This window comes from Gossypium arboreum, chromosome 13 (genome assembly GCF_025698485.1).
Source record: "Gossypium arboreum isolate Shixiya-1 chromosome 13, ASM2569848v2, whole genome shotgun sequence".
In the NCBI taxonomy this organism is placed as follows: domain Eukaryota; kingdom Viridiplantae; phylum Streptophyta; class Magnoliopsida; order Malvales; family Malvaceae; genus Gossypium; species Gossypium arboreum.
Window position 1 is genome coordinate 129225827 of NC_069082.1, and position 19982 is coordinate 129245808.

Genomic DNA, 19982 nt, shown 5'->3' on the forward strand with positions numbered 1-19982 from the left:
TATGACGTGAAAAATATTTAAAATATATGGATTAAATTGTAAACGTTTATATTTTTATAGCACGTGCAACTAAAATTAGACATGTTAAAAAAGGACAAACTATTAATAAATAATAAATGAATCAAATCCAAACTATCCATACAGTATAAACACACGTGTTTACACACGTCAGATTGATATTGCATTTTATATCTAAATCCTTCTCAAGATTTATCAACTAAGTGCCATATCATCACATGAACCAAAATTAGAAAAACTTATCAAGTTCAAGGACTAATATTTACGAAAAAAATTTCAAGACTAAATGTTACCTCATCCCAATATTTATATGGTTAAAATATGTCATGAGTCTCTATTTTTTAAATTTCAAAATTCAAATCTAATTGTTAACATTATTAAAATTATTATGTTAAATTCAATTTCATTACAACATCATTGTTTTAGTTATATTGCTACAAAGTGAGTATTTTTATTTCAAAATGTCACACCAACAAATTTAATACTATTAACAATTCAACCTGAATTTTGAAATATTAAAAATAGAGGACTAAATTCTAATTTTTATAAAAAGCACAAGGACTCATGACATATTTTAATTGATAATATAAAGACTCAATTAAAATATTTCAAAATTTAAGATCATTTGGTGCAATTAAACCCTTTCAGACTTTGTAGGCACAGTCTCCATGAGCACACTCATATAGAAAATCTCTGCCAAGTTTATCGTTTTGCGTGCAAATGAAATATAAAAATTTTCATTTCATCTCTTTCCAATTCCTCACTGTTTCAAGCTCAGACTTATTAGATCACTCGCTGTCTCACAGCTTTTTTTTTTTTTTCTTCTCTTCATTTATCTATCTCTTTGAGAAAAAAAGTTTATATTTTGCAGAAAGAACCCTTCACTTTGTATTATTGACACCCTTTTTCTTGTTCTTCATCATGGTTAAGATTTGTGTTCCTCTTGACATTTCTTTGTTTAGTTCTTTCAGAAAACCAGCTTTTTTCTAATGCTAATACTTTTGTGGCTCTCTCAAAAAAGAGAGCCAATTTTTGTTATTGTGTAATAAAGAAAAAAAAAAACCCAGTTGAGTTGACCCCTTTTTGTTTTGGTTTTAAAAATTGGATCTTCGAGAGACATCAAAACACAAACAGCTGTTTCAAAGATTGCTTCTTTGAGATGGCTATGGCGATGACACATCATCACAACAGGGAAAGCAGCATAGACAAGCATTTAGATACAGGCAAGTATGTTAGGTACACAGCTGAACAAGTTGAAGCTTTGGAACGTGTTTATGCTGAATGTCCAAAACCAAGTTCTTTGCGTAGGCAACAGTTAATAAGGGAATGTCCTATTCTTTCTAACATTGAGCCTAAACAGATCAAAGTTTGGTTCCAAAATCGCAGGTAAACAAATAAAGCTTGAAACTTTGGTTCTTGTTTTGCAAGGAAAATTTGGGTTTTCTTTCTTTTTTTTTTAAAGGTTTAAATATGTCTATAGTCTCTGTACTTTTCAAAAATTAAGGATTTAATCCTATAAGAATTTAGTCTCCAACTTTTCAGAGTCCAACTGATAGGACTGTTATTTTTTTGGGTAAATTGGATGGTGTATCATTTTGAAATAAAAAAAATATGTAATTGAAAAAATATAACAGTAGTAACAATTGGACTGAAATTTAAAATATAAAAATTGGAGAGATTAAATTTCTAATTTTCAATGAGTATAAGGGCTATAAGGATATTTTAAATTTTTTTAAAGCCTATATCCCTTATGAAAAATTAGAAATTTAGTCCTTATACTTGTACAGGGATTATAGGCATATTTTAACCATTTCAAAAATGACTAGTTTTCATGGTTATGGGGTTTTTGCAGGTGTAGAGAGAAACAAAGGAAAGAAGCTTCAAGGCTTCAAACAGTAAACAGAAAATTAACAGCAATGAATAAGCTGTTAATGGAAGAGAATGATAGGTTGCAAAAACAGGTTTCTCAGTTGGTTTGTGAGAATGGGTACATGAGACAGCAATTGCATACTGTAAATGTATATTCTTTTTAGTCCTTTTTCACTCCTTTAACTGTATCAAATTGTATGTTTTGTTGAGTTTTAATGCTTGGATCCTTGTGTTTGACCATTGGAATGGGCTGTAAAAGTACTATAGTTTGGATTTTGTCCCCACCACTCAAAAAATGGGTAAATTAGTCTCTGTTGGTTACCATCATCAGTTTAACAGAAAGATCAATTTGTTATTTGATTTACCGTGCAGGGACTAATTTGTTATTTTTTGAGAAGGAATAAAATGTAATCTAACTCTTACTACAGGAGTCTCCATGGTACTTTTATCTAGACCGGACTTGTCTTAATTTTGTCATCATGGGGTTTACGTTGTGAATTTTGTGTCTAATGCTATGCCTTCGCATGTAGTTTTTGTTTTGCCTCAAATTGGGCATCTTTCAACAAAAGTATCATGGAGAGGCTCTAGTACTAGGATTTGTATTGCATTTTGCCCCTTCTACTTAAAAAATGGACAAATTAATCCTTGAACATTAGATCAAGGAGCAAATTGGTCATTGTGTTAAAAATTTCATCCATTTCTACTCTTAAAAATTAGTCCCTATACATAAGAACGTGATACGTCATATGTAATTGTCTAGTTATTTTGTCACATCAGTTTGCTCTTTAATCTAACCTAGATGGACTAATTTGTTCACTTTTTGAATAAAAGGAGCAAAATACAATCTAGCTCCTAATACACGGCCCTTCACCGCATTTTTGTTTTTCTGTTCTTGGCACATTCTATACATATATATATATATATATGCACACTTCTTTTATATTTTTACCTACTATTGCTTACTTTGTGTTAAGAGGATTGTTTTGGGGAATTGTTATAAATTCATGGTTCTTTGACTTGTTTCCATAAATGCACATTTCAGTTCGTGGAATGTGCCTTTTTTGTATTTATATCACACATGTTGCTTGTTCAATCTTAGAGTATTACTTTGGCCAATTGATATAAACAATTCCACTTGTTTATTGCTGTTTGATTTTGTATCTCATGCTATGCTCCCCATGTGTTTGTTTTTTTGCCTCAAATTGTGTTTCTTTGTTCTCTTGTTCTTGGCACTTTCTATATATATATGTGTTTGCATATATATATATATATATATATGCACACTTCTTTTTATAGTTTTACCATCTACTGCTTACTTTGTGTTAAGAGGATTGTTTTGGGAAATTGCTATAACTAAAGATATTTCGTTTTTGTGTTCATGGTTCTTGTTCTTGGCACTTTCTATATATATGTACACACACACATGTGTGTGTGTGTGTGTATATGCACACTTCTTTGTTATGGGAAATTGCTATAACTAAAGATATGTTCGTTTTCGTGTTCATGGTTCTTTGACTTGTTTCCATATATCTACAATTCGGTTCGTTGAATGTGCCTTTTGTATTTACGCATGCTGCTTGCTCCATACATATAAACAAAGATTATGCTTATACATGAACATTTCCACTTGTATGTTGCTGTTTATATTTTCGGGATTGCTTTGTAGGCATCGGCGACTGATGCGAGCTGTGACTCTGCGGTAACCACTCCTCAGCATTCACTGAGAAATGCTAATAACCCTGCTGGGTAAGTTAAACTATTAACTACGATGAACCAGTACTCACTCTTGCTATCTCTTTCTTTCGTTATATTTTGCTAATGAATTTGATGGATTTCATTATGTTATTACCAGACTCCTCTCTATCGCGGAGGAGACCTTGGCAGAGTTCCTTTCCAAGGCTACGGGAACTGCTGTCAATTGGGTCCAGATGCCTGGGATGAAGGTTTGTCATTGTTCTATGAGGATGCTAGTGATATTATTTTGGATAAACGATATTAGTAATCACCCAATTATTAGTAAAATATTTTTTTAGTTATCCAATTTTGAAAAGTTATAAAATGGTCACTTAACTATTCAATTTTGTCTTTTTTAGTCACCCAACTATCTTGGATTTTGGGGTGTTTTCATTTAAAAAAAAGATAAATTGAATAGTTGGGTGTCCAATTTTACTATAAGTTGGGTAACTATTTTGTAATTTTTCATGGTTGGGTGGCCAAAAAAAAATACTAATAATTGGGTGACTACTAGTGTAGTTTACCATTATTTTTCTTGCGTCACCAATCGGGATGGCTAAACCCCATTGGTTTATCTATTGTCAGCCTGGTCCAGATTCAGTTGGGATATTTGCCATTTCCCAAAGTTGTAGTGGAATGGCAGCTCGAGCTTGTGGTCTTGTAAGTTTAGAACCTACAAAGGTATGAAATTCTTATTGTCATTATGGAGAATCAAGACGTTTTTATTTAATATTCATAGCATGGTTTGATTTGAGCAAAACAATTATTGTTAATAGATTGCAGAGATTCTTAAAGATCGTCCATCTTGGTTCCGGGACTGTCGGAAGCTTGAAGTTTTCACCATGTTTCCAGCTGGCAATGGTGGTACGATTGAGCTTGTATACACACAGGTGAAGAAGATCTATTTCATTTTATGTTATTGGAAGCGGTAAAAGTACCGTGGAGGCCCTTGTAGTAAGAGCTGAATTGTATTTTGCCTCCTCCAGTAAAAAAGGGGCAAATTAGTCTTTTTGTTAAAAATTTTCTCCATATCTACCGTTAAAAACTGATCCATATACGTTAGCATGAGGCACACGTGGCACGCCACGTGTCACTGTTTGATTATTCTGTCAGTCATGCCTTTTTTTACAGTAGAAACGAGTGAAATTTTCGACAGAAAGGATTAATTTGCGCTTTGATCTAGTATACATGGGCTAATTTGCCCATTTTTTGAGTAAATGGGCCAAAATGCAATCTGATACCTGTACAGGAGCCTCCATGATATTTTTACCTATTAGAAGCTTACTCTCTTATCACGAGGAGACTAAAAACGATAACTTTTTTTAGATGTTTGCTCCTACTACATTGGCTCCTGCAAGGGACTTTTGGACTCTAAGATACACTACAACTTTAGAGAACGGCAGTCTCGTGGTATGTATGTCGTGTACTTGTCATGTAATAAATGATGCAGATCAATGCTATGTACAAGTAACTTGATATGCATGCTTCTTCTTTATTTTTCCTTTTGGTCTCTTTTCCAAGGTATGTGAGAGGTCTCTTTCGGGTTCCGGTGCTGGCCCGAGTGTGGCTTCCGCAGCTCAATTTGTGAGAGCTGAAGTGCTTCCTAGTGGCTATTTGATTAGGCCTTGTGAGGGTGGAGGGTCGATTATCCATATTGTTGACCACTTGAATCTTGAGGTACGACCTAACACGTAGGTACTTTTCAGCTACGTTGCTTTGACTTAGGGCCCAAAAATAGTAGATTTGCCATTTAGCCCCTTAATTTTTTATGAAATTACATGTTAGTATAACGGTAAATTACACTTTGGCCCTCTAATAATTTATGGTTCATCTCTAGCCCCACCTAAAGCAATTTTTTGGCTTCGTCCCTGCACTGACTTCTCTATTTTTTCATAAGTACCCATGTTCAACAATATATGGGAACATGACTCTCGAAGTATATAGAAGAACTTGGAGAATATTGGATGTACCATGAATCTGAGTAACATAGGTTTTTCAGACATCTTTGGACGACAAAACTTAATTTTGGGACACCTTATTGATGCAGGCATGGAGTGTGCCGGAGGTCTTGCGCCCCCTTTACGAATCATCCGGAGTAATTGCTCAGAAAATGACTATTCCGGTGAGTAGTTTCGTTATTGTAAGGTGATAATGTACTATGGTTAGTGTAACTCTAAAAATATCAGACATTTAACATCATTACCGGGAATCGAGACAAATTTGGACACATGTTGGACAATGTGGATGTGTTTTATAAATTCTTTTTTTTATGATAAAATAGCAAAACACGAAAAGTTTCTTCAATTTTCGTTCCTATTGCCTTGAATGACATTTTTTAGAGTTACTGATTAATCAAAGTATGTGAAGGCGCTGCGCTATGTTAGGCAGATTGCTCAAGAGACAAGCGGCGAGGTGGTTTACAGTTTGGGCAGGCAGCCTGCTGTGCTTAGAACATTTAGCCAAAGATTAAGCAGGTAACTACAAGATTATATTAAACCCGATTTAAATACAAGTTTGATATTGGAAAAAAGATTCACATGTGTATGTCCACAAGCCATTTACCCGAGCATTCCTCTTTAGTTTCATTGAAGTATCATGCGACTATCATTTACTTGCAGGGGCTTCAATGAGGCAATAAATGGATTCAACGAAGATGGCTGGTCGATAATGAATTGTGATGGTACAGAGGATGTGATAATTGCTATTAATTCCGGCAAGAGCTTGAGCAACAGTTCGAATTTGACCACCGGTCTTTCATTCCTCGGGGGTGTTCTATGTGCAAAGGCATCCATGCTGCTTCAAGTAAGTTCAAAACCATTATCATATGTGCAATGCCTGACTGTATTAACAAAATGGGTAGACTACACTTGCAGTCACCCAACTCTTAGTAAGTTTCTTTTTCGATTTTTTACTTTTTGGTCACCAACCGTTAAATGGTAGATGGAACTGCTTTTAAAATTGGCATAATAGCAACTGAACCCTCAACATTTATATATTGTGTCAATGTAGTCTTGATTCTACAAAAATTAACCCTTAACGCTTACACATTGTGTAATTTGGTCCTTTTTCCCCTCCGATTTTGCTTTTCTTTGTGACAAATGAAAGTAAAACTGCAAAAACAAAGTCCACATTGCACATTGTTTAAATGTTGAGGGTTATTATTTTGGAATCAAGACTATATTGACACAATTTATAAATATTGAGGGTTAAAGTTGTTATGATGCGAATTTTAAAAGTTGTCAAGTTATCTTTTTGATAGTAATTTAACAGTTGGTGACCAAAAAAGAAAATTTTGAATAGTTAGGTGTTCATTTTGTAACTTTTCATAGTTTGTTGACAAAAAAAAAATTATTAATAGTTGAGTGACTATTAGTGTAGTTTATCCTAACAAAATTATTCACATAGTAAGCAAGTTTTCTTTTCCATATTACCTTTGTTGCTATTTGTGTCAGAATGTTCCTCCTGCTGTTCTTGTCCGATTCTTGAGGGAACATCGTTTGGAATGGGCTGATTTCAATGTCGATGCTTATTCAGCTGCATCATTGAAGGCCGGAACATATGCTTATCCTGGAATGAGACCTACAAGTTTTACTGGGAGTCAGATCATCATGCCACTCGGCCAGACGGTCGAACACGAAGAGGTATATCTTCTATGTTCATTTTTCTTGAAGTACCCGTGTTGGACACAAACAGTGTCCTATACAACTGAATTTGAGTAAAATAGATTGGTTATTTATTATATGTCAGCTGCTCGAAGTTATAAGACTCGAAGGCCAGTCTCTTACGCAAGAAGACGCGTTTCTATCAAGGGACATTCATCTATTACAGGTGCTTTTTAACAATTCCTGGTTCAATGTTTATGTTTATTTCCGTGTTAAATTGGAATATTAAACTGTGGACACTTTAACTTTATTGGTTGTGTTCTGATTCATTACATTAATTAATACTCGTCGCCTCATAAAGGTTAAAATCGTGATGTCAGTTTATTTAAAATTTGTTCATATTTGTATTATTTTCTTTGCAGATATGTAGTGGAATTGATGACAATGCGGTTGGGGCCTGTTCGGAGCTTGTGTTTGCACCAATAGATGAGATGTTTCCGGATGATGCTGCCTTTCTACCTTCGGGATTCCGCATTATCCCGTTGGAGTCAAAACCAGTTAGGTTTCACTGCACCTGAGTTTTTCTGTTAATCATTTCTCATATCGATGATCAGTGATGGTGTTATTATTATTCATTCTGATACATAGGATTCGTTGGCTACAAATCGGACTTTGGATCTTACTTCGAGTCTCGAAGTGGGGCCTGCAACAAGCCAAGCTGCCGGAGATTCTCCGAGTCAGAATGCACGATCGGTGTTGACAATTGCCTTCCAGTTTCCCTTCGATACAAATCTTCAGGATAATGTTGCGACCATGGCACGCCAGTATGTCCGTAGCGTCATTTCTTCTGTCCAGAGGGTTGCTATGGCCATATCTCCATGCGGATCGAGCCCAACTATAGGACCAAAGCCATCTCCAGGTTCTCCTGAAGCACTTACGTTGGCTCATTGGATCTGCCAGAGCTACAGGCAAGTTGCTTAGAAAAACATTAGTAGTTGTCACTAACATGCCACGCTAGAGGGTAAAAGTACCATTAAAGTTTCTATACTTGAGAGTTAGATTGCATTTTGCTCTCTTTACTCAAAAATGGACAAATAGTCCTTATATGTTAGATAAAAGAGCAAACTGGTCCTGTTAAAATTTCTATCAATTTTTACTGTTAAAAAATTGTCCCCGTATGTCAGTATGAGGTATATGTCTTTCATTAGTCTAGTCAATTTTTAACAATACAAATAGATGGATTTTTTAACAGAAATAATTAATTTGCTTTTTGATAATTTGCTATTTTTTTATTAGAGGGGTAAAATGTAAATTGACACTGTACATGGGCTTCCATGGTACTTTAACCCATGCTAGAATTTTTCGTGCTTCTGAATCAGCTCATGCATTCCCACCGAACCCATGCCTCTTTGCTAACGGGTCGTTTTTGTTTCTTTTTTCCGCAGTTTCCATTTGGGGGAAGAGTTGTTGAAATCTGAATCACTTGGTGGCGACTCAGTATTGAAGAATCTTTGGCAACATCAGGATGCAATATTGTGTTGTTCGTTGAAGGTACGGTAATGGTTCCATCGAAAAAAATGAATACTAGAAGCTCATAATTCTCGAGTAATGCTTCCATTTTTTTCATTTTTCAGTCAGTGCCGGTTTTCATCTTCGCAAATCAGGCCGGTCTAGACATGCTCGAGACAACTCTAGTGGCTCTACAAGACATCACACTGGACAAAATATTCGACGAGTCGGGACGCAAGGCATTGTGCTCTGATTTCACCAAGTTGATGCAGCAGGTTAGTATTAACCGCACCATACTAGTTTCAACCCGACTTTAAACTGTTCGGCTGATGAATATGGAAAATTCATCTCGTAACACATTCTATACTCTCTTTAACAGGGATTCACTCACTTGCTGGCCGGAGTTTGCATGTCGACAATGGGCCGCCATGTCTCGTATGAGCAAGCTGTTGCTTGGAAAGTACTTGCAGCTGATGCAAACACTGTCCATTGCTTGGCATTCTCTTTTATAAACTGGTCTTTTGTGTGAACAAAAAAGAAAATTATAAATTAAAATTTCCGAATCCCCAGTTTTTTTTCTCTCTAGCCAAAACATGAATTTGATGAACAAAATCAGAAAAGGAGAAATGAAAAAGAACAGAGAAAGTTCAGCTCAGGTTTGCATTTTATTAATCTAATTAAGATATTTCTAGTGCACCCCAAGTATTGTTTAAAATGAAATGGTTAAAATGTTACAGGTCCTGTATTTTTCGTAAATTAAAAATTTAGTCCTTGCAATTTTATTTCAGAATTTCTTTTTTTTTTTTTACTTTTCAGATTTAAAAAATGTAGGTTCAAAATTGTTAATGTTTTTAAATTTATTTTGTTAAATTTGTTGGTGACATTTAAGAAAAAGAACTAAGAAAATTATAATGAACTTGAAAAATAAAAAATACAAGGACTAAAATTTAAATTTATCGATAAGGTAATAATTATGAAAAGATTATTGTCAATTTCCTCCTACATCTATTTGAAAACTAAAAGAAATATTAAAAATGTTGCATGAAAAGCAAACAAAAGGTAAATTATTTTATTTATTGATTGGATTATTTTCACTGTAGATCCCTAAACAATGATCATGATTTTAAATTGTCTAAAATTTTAAAAATTCTGATTGAATCCTTAAAGCATCAATAATATATTAATTAGGTCATTTTGTTAGCTTAGCCATAAGCTTGGATGTTAAATATTAACTTACATATGATGCTAAGCATATTAAAAACACAAAAAATAAAAAAAAATTAGATTTATGTACCTACCTTGTGAACAATTTGAATTTGGTCCAAACAATTTGTTAATCAATTTTTTATCTGGTTCAATCAGTGTTTTACAGATTCAACTCTTCTTCGGTTTATTACTATGGATTAAACTAGTTGGACCATAGGTTCTTAGATTAATCAATCAATTGGTCGATTCAAAAAACTATGACTAAATTGGTGGTTAGGAAGATGGAAAAAAAATCCTTATTAATGCAATGTTTGAAGTATCAATTTAAATGTTTTGAAATTCAAGGACCAAACTAAAAATATAAACAATAATTTGGAGACGTTTGATGAAAGTAATCCTTAATTTTCGGGGTAAACTACACTCGAGGTCACTAAATTATTAGGAAGTTTACGTTTTGGTCACCTAACTTCAAAAAGTTACAATATGGTTATTGAACTATTCAAAAAAAATTATTCAAGCCACTAGACTGTTAATTTTTTTAAAAGTACTACAGCAAGCTCCAAGTAACGATTCAACTATCAGTATAATGGATTAGTACATATGGACAAGTAGAAGAACATACCTTAGTTCTAAGTCAATCTAATGGCCAGTGTCAGAGATCGAAAAAGAAAATTCATTGGATTTTGGTATGTAGATTCATGACATTCAAAGATATTTCATGAAAAAAAATTAAATTATAGAAAAGAAGGAGAAAAAGAATTTTTGATTGATGCCAACAATGCGAATTAAAAAGGCCATATAACAACGATTTTAACAGTCTAATGACTTAAATAAACACTTTCAAATAATTTAGTGACCATTTTGTAACTTTTTAAAGTTAATTTATCAAAACTTAAGCTTACTAATAGTTTAGTGACCTTAAGTGTAATTTAACCTAATTTTGTTTTATCAAATTCCAGGGGTACATTGGGAAATCAAAAAATAAAATAATCAAGTCGCACGTGTCAAATACATTTCAATTTTTTTTTTTGCCATCCATCACCTCTCCCCCACCGGCCCACCTTCTCTTTTGTTTCATTACCCTCGGCTACTATTACTACAATCTTCATCGGCTTCATATTAAAAAAAAAAAAATCGATCCATTTTTTTTTCTATTTCATTTAACAACAAAGCATTAGGGTTTTTAGATTCCGCCCTCTTTTTGAACTCCCGCGTTTTCATTCAAAGCAATCTTTGAACAATTCCTAGATTCGTTGGTTAATTTTTAGGGTTTACAGATCTATTCAGCTCATCTGTTTAAAAACCGTTTGATTCTCTTCACCATGTTTTGGAGGCTCACATCCATGTCTGCTTCTTCTCCCGTGAGTAAATTGAATAATTAATTACATTTTTTTTTAAATTTTAAAAATTTTTTAAGTACTGATTTTAATAAGGGTTACTTAGGGAGCAATCTTTATACTATGTATTGAACATTTTTATTTTCTTGTTGGTTGGAACGAATTAAATGATGTTCTTGTTGCTTAGTTAATTTGAAATTTTACTTTGGATTCATCGGTTGTGTAATAAAGTTGATTCAGTGACTTAAATTTGTCCGCATCGTTGGGAATATTCATTTTATTTAAATCGATGAAATCATTTTGATTTTTAAGCTTTTTTTTGAAGTTGGAAATGACTGGAGGTCCTTTTATTTCAAGCTATCTAATTTGCGAGAATCATTTAAACTATGTAGATATGGTTATTTTCTAGATTGATGCTGGTTCTCCATTTCAAGTGAATTGTTCTAAAGGACATTGATGAGTGTATTTATTGGGATTTGGTTAGTTTCATTGATGGATATTCTTTTGTAGGTGGAGTCGATATTAGACAAGGAAAACTTTACTTTGGAAGAGCTTCTTGATGAGGAAGAAATAATCCAAGAGTGCAAAGCTTTAAATAGTCGACTAATCAATTTGTAATTTTCATGCCTTTCACTAATTTTCATTATGTTTTCTATATTTTATCATTTTCTACTCTGTTGTAATTGGTTGGAATGTAGAAGTTATTTGCTACAATTAAAATTTTGAAGGGTTTGTGTAATTTGAGTGAGAATTAGTCTTGCTTGATGCTCATTACGTACTTAATTCTTTAATGTTCAGTCTACGAGATAGAGCCCAAGTTGAGCAGTTATTGCGATATATTGTCGAAGAACCTTCAGAAGATGATGACAGCAAACGGACCTTCAAGTATGTCATTTTCATCTGGAATGATACTGACTAGATTTCTTACTGTTTTCTTGTCTTGTAACTTTTCTGATGTTTATTCTTCTCTTTTCTTGATGATCTTTTCATTTTTATGTCTAGGTTCCCATTCATTGCCTGCGAGATATTTACATGTGAGATTGATGTTATTCTGAAGACTTTAATTGAGGATGAAGAGGTATGGGTTCCATTTTCATTCTTGATTATGCATCTTTAGTTATGGAAATTGCTATGATTTTGTTTCATATGCTTTTTCCTTTGTTGCAGTTCATGAACTTGCTTTTCTCCTTCTTGGAAACGAACCGTTCTCATAGTGCTTTGCTAGCTGGTTATTTCAGCAAGGTGTGTTGTTCATGTTCTGATTTTTTCTGTGTGTTTTTTTATGTCATGTTTTCTATGATTACTACTTTGCTTATTATCACCACTTGATACATTCCATTTCCTTTGGACATTAGGTTGTTATATGCCTCATGCTACGGAAGACTATTCCACTTATGCACTATGTCCAAGTAAGTAAAGCTTTTTTGTTTATTATCACTTAGACTTCTTGCAAATATGTTGTAAGCTTCTTCTATGAATTGCACTTCCGATTTGAACTTTACCTTGTTCCCAAAATTGAGCTTTGCATGGCTTATTTGACATGGACATGCATGATCCAGCTATAAAAATTTTCATCTGTAAGCATAGTTAAACATGCTTAATTAGTGTTGTAATAAATTCTGTGGACTTTATCTAAACCTTTTTCTCTAGTGAGCTGGTTCTCTGGATTTGGCATGGTAAAATGCTGTAAATCTAGTAATTTGAATGACAAAGTTGAGCTTGTTGGTAGTTTATGATCCATTAACTACAAAAGATAGAATATATTTTTTAATCTATTTATAGGGATTTACTGAGACAAGTTGTTAACAGACACATCAAGAGGTGTTGCGCCAACTGGTTGATTTGATAGGAATCACTTCCATCATGGAGGTAACCAAGATATTCTGTGTTGTTTTATTGCAGCAGTGGGTTTCATATGGTTTTTCATTAAATATTTTTGGGTGAAATTTGATATAAGTTTGTGCCTTTTCACAGGTTTTGGTTCGGTTAGTAGGTGCTGATGATCATGTGTATCCTAATTTTTTGGATGTAATGCAATGGTTAGCTGATAGCAATTTGCTGGAAATGATCGTGGATAAATTGAATCCATCAGTAAGTGCAAATTTTCTGTTTTATCCTTGTAGTGACATATCATACTTTGTAACAAGTGTCTCACATGTTTTTTAAAACGACTAGTGCCCACCTGAAGTTCATGGTAATGCAGCAGAAACATTATGTGCAATAACACGGAATGCCCCATCAGCTTTAGCCACTAAGCTCTCTAGTCCAAGGTTTGTGAGATCTAGTTCCTTCTTATCTCTTCTGAACCCGCATCATCATCTCAGTTCTCCATTGTGTATATGTTTGTGACTTGACCTGTAATTTTGCACATGTATGACAGTTTTGTTGCAAGGATATTTGGCCATGCATTGGAAGATTCACATTCAAAATATGGCCTTGTACACTCTCTCTCAGTTTGTATTTCATTGTTGGATCCAAAAAGATCAGCCATTGCTTCTCCCTTGATGCATTATTTCCGAAATCAACATATGTATGAGCCTCCAATCCCTGTAAATCCTGAGACTATCAATGCAATGCTCCCTAAACTTGGTGAGTGTTTTTTTCCCCCTTTTTTGTAAGTCATAATAGTTTTCACATATTCCTTGTTGCATGTAACATGTTGGCTTTTAGTTTGGCCATGGTGTTCAAGGCTGCATCTTGTTGTGCAGGGGACTTACTCATGCTTTTGAATGTATCATCTGATGAGAAGATTTTGCCTACCACGTATGGAGAATTAAGGCCACCTCTAGGGAAGCATCGCCTAAAGGTTCATTTTATATTCTCAAAGGAGTTGTGTGCCAATCAACATGAAATACCCAACTTGACACCTCTTTGATTTATTTCGTGTTCGTAATCAATGCATGTCTGACTTTTTTCGGGTCTGTATCATAATTTATTTTGTTATTTATGTATTATGTTATTATTATTTTCTTTAGATTGTGGAGTTCATTGCTGTCCTGTTGAGAACTGGAAATGAAGCTGCAGAAAAGGAATTGGTCGGCTCAGGAACCATTCAACGCGTTCTCGATCTCTTCTTTGAGTAAGCTCTTGCTTAAACTTGTCATCTTGAATGAAGTGAAAACAACTTATTCGAAGTTTGCATCTAGTGAAATATGCTCGATGCCATCTTGAGGGAGTGTTGGATCTTTTCTGTCAGCAGGCTAAGATTCATCTCTTTTTTTTTAAATTATGCAGGTATCCATACAACAATGCATTACATCATCATGTTGAGAGTATAATATTGTCATGTCTGGAGAGCAAGAATGATGCAATACTTGATCATCTTCTTCACAAATGCGATTTAATTGGGAGATTTCTCCAAACTGAAAAACAGCCAATTCTTTCTGGTGACAATAATCTGGTAGATGTTAATCATATTGCTATTTTCGCATTTTGCTAATGGGAGTTTAACTAATATAATTAGAAGCTGTTATAAATGCTACCTGGTTATGCAGTGAGCTTGCTTAACCCTTTCTCTTGTCAAACAGCCAACTTTACCTGCTGCTGGAAAATGTGCACCACGGGCAGGAAACATTGGACACATTACACGTATTTCAAATAAACTTGTACAGTTGGGAAGCAGCAATAGCTGTATTCAGGCATATATACAGGTGTGGAATTGGCTGTTTGCCGATATCATATTTATTGCTTCTGTCAGGATTTAAGGGCTGTAGATGCATCTTTATTTTTCGCTAACAATTTTTTTCGTGATTAAATTACGGTATGACTTTTGTGGTTTAGTAAATCCGATTTAATTTCATCAGAATTAGTTGTATTTAGCACTTTGGCAATATTCTTCCTTGGCGGTAAATTCATGGCTGGATCAAATTGTTGATTAGGATATTTTGCTGGGATTCTTTATATAAAATTTATTTATTTATTTATGAATTTTCTGACTCAAGCTCATATATTTTATATAAGGAAATGCATGGCTGGATCAATATGTTGAATTAGGATATTTAGCTGGGATTACTTATATAAAATTTATTTTTTGTAAATTTGCTGACTCAAGTTCATATATTCTATATAGGAAAATAGCGAGTGGAATGAGTGGCAAGCTAATGTTCTGCAAGAACGTAACGCAGTTGAAAATGTTTATCGATGGGCTTGTGGGTATGCTCTTATTTCACTTCTTATATGCACTGCCATCAGGTTAAAAGGATATGCAATTGAAGGTCAATTATCTCTATATTTGTAAAATGACGTAAAATTTGACTTATAGTTCTCCCATATATATTATTTTAAATTTACAGTAATGCATACAGATGGGAAGGTTCTGGTAGTGTACCGATTTTTGAGTCCATGTTCTGCCATGATACATTATTGCTGTTCATAATAACTGCATATTTGTTAGATCTAACAGAAATCATTTAAAGAGTCCTTGTGTATTTTTCTTTCTCATGTCCAGTCGCCCAACATCGTTGCAAGACAGAACAAGGGATAGTGACGAGGATGATATTCATGATAGAGATTATGATGTTGCAGCTTTAGCAAATAACCTAAGCCAAGCTTTCAGATACAAAATCTACGGCAACGATAATAATGAAGAAGTATGTAGTTTGAGCTTCTCATAACAGTATCTCGAATTCTACCTGTTTGCTTTACTTATTGTTTTTATTTAACTGCTTTCAGGACCGTGGTGCTCTTGATCGAGATGATGAGGTGAGTGGCTCTAATTTCTTTTAATTAGTTTAAGTTCTTTCTCTGTGTTTAAAATGCTGTTAGGTTGGTCTTTCAAAGTCTTATCTATTTACCTAGCAGCACGATTATTGGAGGAACCGAACAAATAGGAAGTTTTTCATTTCTTTTGACATCAAAATTTACTGTAAATTTGTGTTTGAATGTGCAGGATATAAACTTTGATGATGAATCTGCTGAGGTTGTCATATCATCCTTGAGGCTCGGTGATGATCAGGGGAGGTGAGTTTTCTTGTTTGTTACTCATTGTTCATGTTGTTCGGACTTTTCATTTTTGTGGATACGAGGACAAACCTCCAAAGATGCAAATGCATAGAAAACCTTTAAAAAAAGTTATCTATATCTGTGTCTGACACACACACTTGAGTCTGAGTCAGAGGTTCACGAACCACCAATTATGTTATTGTATATTGTATATTGTTGTTCATTACTCATTGTTCATGTTGCTCCAACTTTTCATTTTTCTGGATATACCTGTGTTTTTAACAAATGGATATGAGGCCGTACCTCCAAAGATGCTCCGAATGCATAGAAAACCTTTAAAGAAAAATGATCCATATCTATGTTTGACACTCACACTTGAGTCCGAGGTTCATGAACCACCAATTAGTGTAATTTTATTGTTGTTCGTAACTCATTGATTGTCATTGTCCATGTTGCTCTAACTTTTCATTTTTGTGGATATACCTATGTTGAATACGATATGAGGACATACCTCCAAAGATGCTCCGAATGCATAGAAAACCTTAAAAAAGAATATGATCTCTATCTGTGTCTGACACTCACGTGAGTCCGAGTCAGAGGTTCATGAACCACCAATTAGTGTATTTTTATTGTTGTTCGTTACTCACTGTTCATGTTGCTTCGATTTTTCATTTTTGTGGATATACCCGTGTTCAACACATGCGTGTGAGGACATACCTCCAAAGATGCTCTGTATCGTATTTTTATAAGGTAGCTGTATTGATGGCAATTACAGCTCATGTTTTTCTAATACAGCAGTCTGTTTACAAATTCCAACTGGTTTGCATTCCAAGATGAAGGAACCAGTAATGTACCTATGGCCATATCCCCAACCGAAGTGATGCATGAGATTAACTTGAATGGCACTACAAACAGTAATAACAGCAGTAGTGATGACGAGGTGGTAGTTGGAGAGGATGACGAGATGAACGAAAACAGCACATCTACTTCCAATCCGATGAATGGGTTCAGCAACTCCGTGAGCAGTGGAGACTTGAATCCGCAAGAAAACGAAAACTTGTTTGGAGGTAGGCCTTCACCTTCGGGTTTGCAAGTAGTCGGTTCAAGTAAGAATCCATTTCTCGACGATGACAATCCGGATGTCAACCCACCGAGTCCTATCGACACAGTGATGACTGATGGAGAGTCCCTTCCAAACGGGGAATCCATACTTCCGAATGGTTCCTCGGACGCAATGGATTCAAGTGAGGGATCAATGAGCAGTGACATGAGTCAGAAATCTCCACCACTGGTGCCGTCTTTGTTCGAAGAGGACGTTGAATTCGTAGGAGTGGAATTAGAAGGTACGGAGAAGCCAATGGAACAAGCTCTAAAAGAAGGAATAGTTGGCGAAGCCAGAGCATTGAAGAGGAACGGTAGTGGTATACCCATACCGGAAAAGGAGAAATCTGACGAGTCCACCGGGATAAAGGAGTTCAATGATTCAAACTATTGGAGGGTTGATCGTGAAGTTACTGTTTTGGAATAGGAATTTGGATCACACAATTTTGGTTTGGGCCACGTCAGCAAAAGCAAAATTTCACCGTATGTACAGTAAAATATTTTGTTTCCAGACCAGAGGGGTTAAACGGTAAGCTGTGCTAGTTATGGGTATTACTGTTCATTTTAGTTATTTTATTATTTTCTTACTCATCATTATTATTATTATTATTTATTCCAAATCTTGTTAGTGATTTGAGGTTGGTCATATTTTCTCTTTTCTGTTACTTAAAAGATTTTTTTATAATTAAAATTTAAATATTTTATTATTAAATAATGATTTCGAATAGGATGAATTTGTGAAATCCTTATTTAAGATCTATTAAATGTGAACATATATAATAATAATAATAATAATAATAATAATAATAATAATAACGTATTGATTATTTTATAAAGAAACATGTCATGACTGTCCAACCATATTAATAATTTAGACAATGCGATCAAACAAAACACCTAACTACTCCTTTTATGCAATACAATCATACATCACATGTGATGTTCTGTTCTTTTTTGCCTTTTCCTTTAATTACCAACCCAAAAATAAGAAAAAAAAATATTGATGTTTTATTTTGGTTTATGTTTCATCATAAGAGGATTCAGATATATTTTCGATTTTTAATTCAGTTGTGCTTTGTAATAATTGCTTCTGATTGTAGTTATTTAGATTTATTATCTAGGGTTATACTTTAAAACTCTTAAATCGGAGTGAAAATGCATTTTAAGCACTTGTTGTAATAGTAAATTAAAAGATAAATTTTGAATTATGTAGTAAATAAAGTAAAATATTTTTAAGGTAAATAAAATTTATTCATTGAAGTGGAAGGTATGGTAGTGTATAATTCGCTTGTGTAAAATTAAAGGGCTATTTGATTATTTTATTTTGAATTTTAGAATTTAGTTTTCATTTATTTATTTGATAACATAGTTAACTAATTTCGTTCAATTTTGAATATATATTATCAATGGTGTTATTGGTTGTATTTTAATTTTAAAAATATAAAAATACTAAAACTAAAGATTGTATTATATAAAAAATTATAAAATATATAGTAAGAGGAATTCTAAATATACATATTAAGAAATATATTTATCATACTTCAAATATATCCGAGAAAAGGAAATTGGAATTGGAGAGTTGAAAATATCGCGATAAGTCAAAATCTCAATATCTTTTACTGACTGTACTTTTTGTTGACTATGAGGAGATCAGATTGTTTGGTTTTTCTTTTTTTCTTTTCTTAATGATATGTTGACCTTTCAATGCTTCAAAGGCGGCGGTAAAAACGGATCAAATCACGGTCGTACATCAGACACAGATGGAATTAATCTCAGCCGTACAACTTGTTGGAAAAAAATAAATGAATGAAGTGACCTTTTTATCTAAGAGATCTAAGAAAATCTCACTTGTGTGGGTCCCACCGCACGGACGCCGACATCACGCCGTGTCATCAAATCTCTGTCGTTTTATTACATGCTTGTAAAACAAAAACACTATTTTCCCCGCCTTCCTTTTATTTAATTATTATTTATTTAGTACACTTAAATGAATTAATACTAAAATCTTTTGGAATTGAAAAATAAAATTATAACTTCATATAGTTTTTAAACTAAAAAAATGTTTTTTTCATTTTAATTTAATAATTAAATGTTACATTTTAATTAGTTCTTGTACCATGATTAAGCAGTTGATTTAGTCCATATAATTTAATTGTCATTTTAAATTTTTTATTCTTCAAAATTTAAAATTTCAGTTGTAAAGAAATTATAGCTATTAAATTCATTAAGTTCTGTTACTTTCAAATTTAATGTCATGCCAGCTTGTTATTTTTACATATCGCTCAAAAAGTACTCGTTAATAGATTATATGGCTATCGTTTGTGCCAAGATCAAAATTTAAAAATTTAAAAATTATATGGGTTAAGAATAATCCAATTAGAGAATACGAATTAAATTGACAAATTTACGTTAATGCAAGATAGCTTTAATCGGAATAGTTTGTATCAATATTGAAGTTTCAAAATTAAAAAAAAATAAAGATTAAATTTACCAATTCAAATAATGCAAAATTAAACTTAAATAAATTTAAATACAATGATTAAATTTACAACTTATACATTTTGATAAAGCTTAAATAAATATTTTAAAATTAAAAATCACAACTCATAATTCTTGGATCTTGGGTTATTTAATTAATTAATTAATTAATTATTAATTGTTCACA

At 33.4% G+C, this 19982-nt stretch overlaps 2 protein-coding genes across 3 annotated transcripts; both read left to right on the plus strand.

The window, feature by feature from the left end:
- The first annotated feature begins 681 nt into the window (after positions 1 to 681).
- Positions 682 to 9295, plus strand: LOC108483958 (homeobox-leucine zipper protein REVOLUTA-like). The gene is made up of 18 exons (XM_017787525.2): positions 682 to 1404; positions 1871 to 2036; positions 3554 to 3633; positions 3740 to 3830; positions 4207 to 4302; positions 4398 to 4511; positions 4948 to 5031; positions 5143 to 5298; positions 5669 to 5743; positions 5989 to 6095; positions 6240 to 6423; positions 7074 to 7262; positions 7369 to 7449; positions 7646 to 7780; positions 7872 to 8191; positions 8669 to 8774; positions 8858 to 9007; positions 9112 to 9295. The coding sequence occupies exons 1-18, from the start codon at positions 1178 to 1180 to the stop codon at positions 9259 to 9261; spliced, it is 2511 nt and encodes an 836-aa protein (XP_017643014.1). The 5' UTR covers positions 682 to 1177; the 3' UTR covers positions 9262 to 9295.
- Positions 9296 to 10950: 1655 nt separating this feature from the next.
- LOC108486247 (uncharacterized) lies at positions 10951 to 17949 on the plus strand. 2 transcript variants are annotated; one of them, XM_017790200.2, is made up of 19 exons: positions 10951 to 11299; positions 11786 to 11889; positions 12074 to 12160; positions 12278 to 12353; positions 12443 to 12517; positions 12631 to 12684; positions 13085 to 13144; positions 13250 to 13366; positions 13451 to 13545; positions 13656 to 13864; positions 13984 to 14081; positions 14251 to 14354; positions 14510 to 14675; positions 14803 to 14925; positions 15345 to 15427; positions 15723 to 15864; positions 15947 to 15976; positions 16164 to 16234; positions 17015 to 17949. In XM_017790200.2, exons 1-19 carry the CDS (start codon positions 11261 to 11263, stop codon positions 17742 to 17744), a joined length of 2463 nt encoding a protein of 820 aa, XP_017645689.1. In that variant the 5' UTR covers positions 10951 to 11260; the 3' UTR covers positions 17745 to 17949. The 2 variants fall into 2 exon arrangements, with proteins under 2 accessions (XP_017645689.1, XP_017645688.1); XM_017790199.2 differs by having other exon boundaries at positions 10978 to 11299; positions 17012 to 17949.
- Positions 17950 to 19982: the final 2033 nt, after the last annotated feature.

Excerpts from the sequence above, each read along its gene's own strand:
- LOC108483958 (XM_017787525.2), top strand. The coding sequence starts at position 1,178 with ATGGCTATGGCGATGACACATCATCACAACAGGGAAAGCAGCATAGAC. Across the intron at positions 6,096-6,239 it reads TTTAGCCAAAGATTAAGCAG|GGGCTTCAATGAGGCAATAA; the intron begins GTAACTACAAGA and ends ATTTACTTGCAG. Across the intron at positions 8,775-8,857 it reads TATTGTGTTGTTCGTTGAAG|TCAGTGCCGGTTTTCATCTT; the intron begins GTACGGTAATGG and ends TTCATTTTTCAG.
- LOC108486247 (XM_017790199.2), top strand. The coding sequence starts at position 11,261 with ATGTTTTGGAGGCTCACATCCATGTCTGCTTCTTCTCCC. Across the intron at positions 11,300-11,785 it reads CCATGTCTGCTTCTTCTCCC|GTGGAGTCGATATTAGACAA; the intron begins GTGAGTAAATTG and ends ATTCTTTTGTAG. Across the intron at positions 15,977-16,163 it reads CTCTTGATCGAGATGATGAG|GATATAAACTTTGATGATGA; the intron begins GTGAGTGGCTCT and ends TTGAATGTGCAG.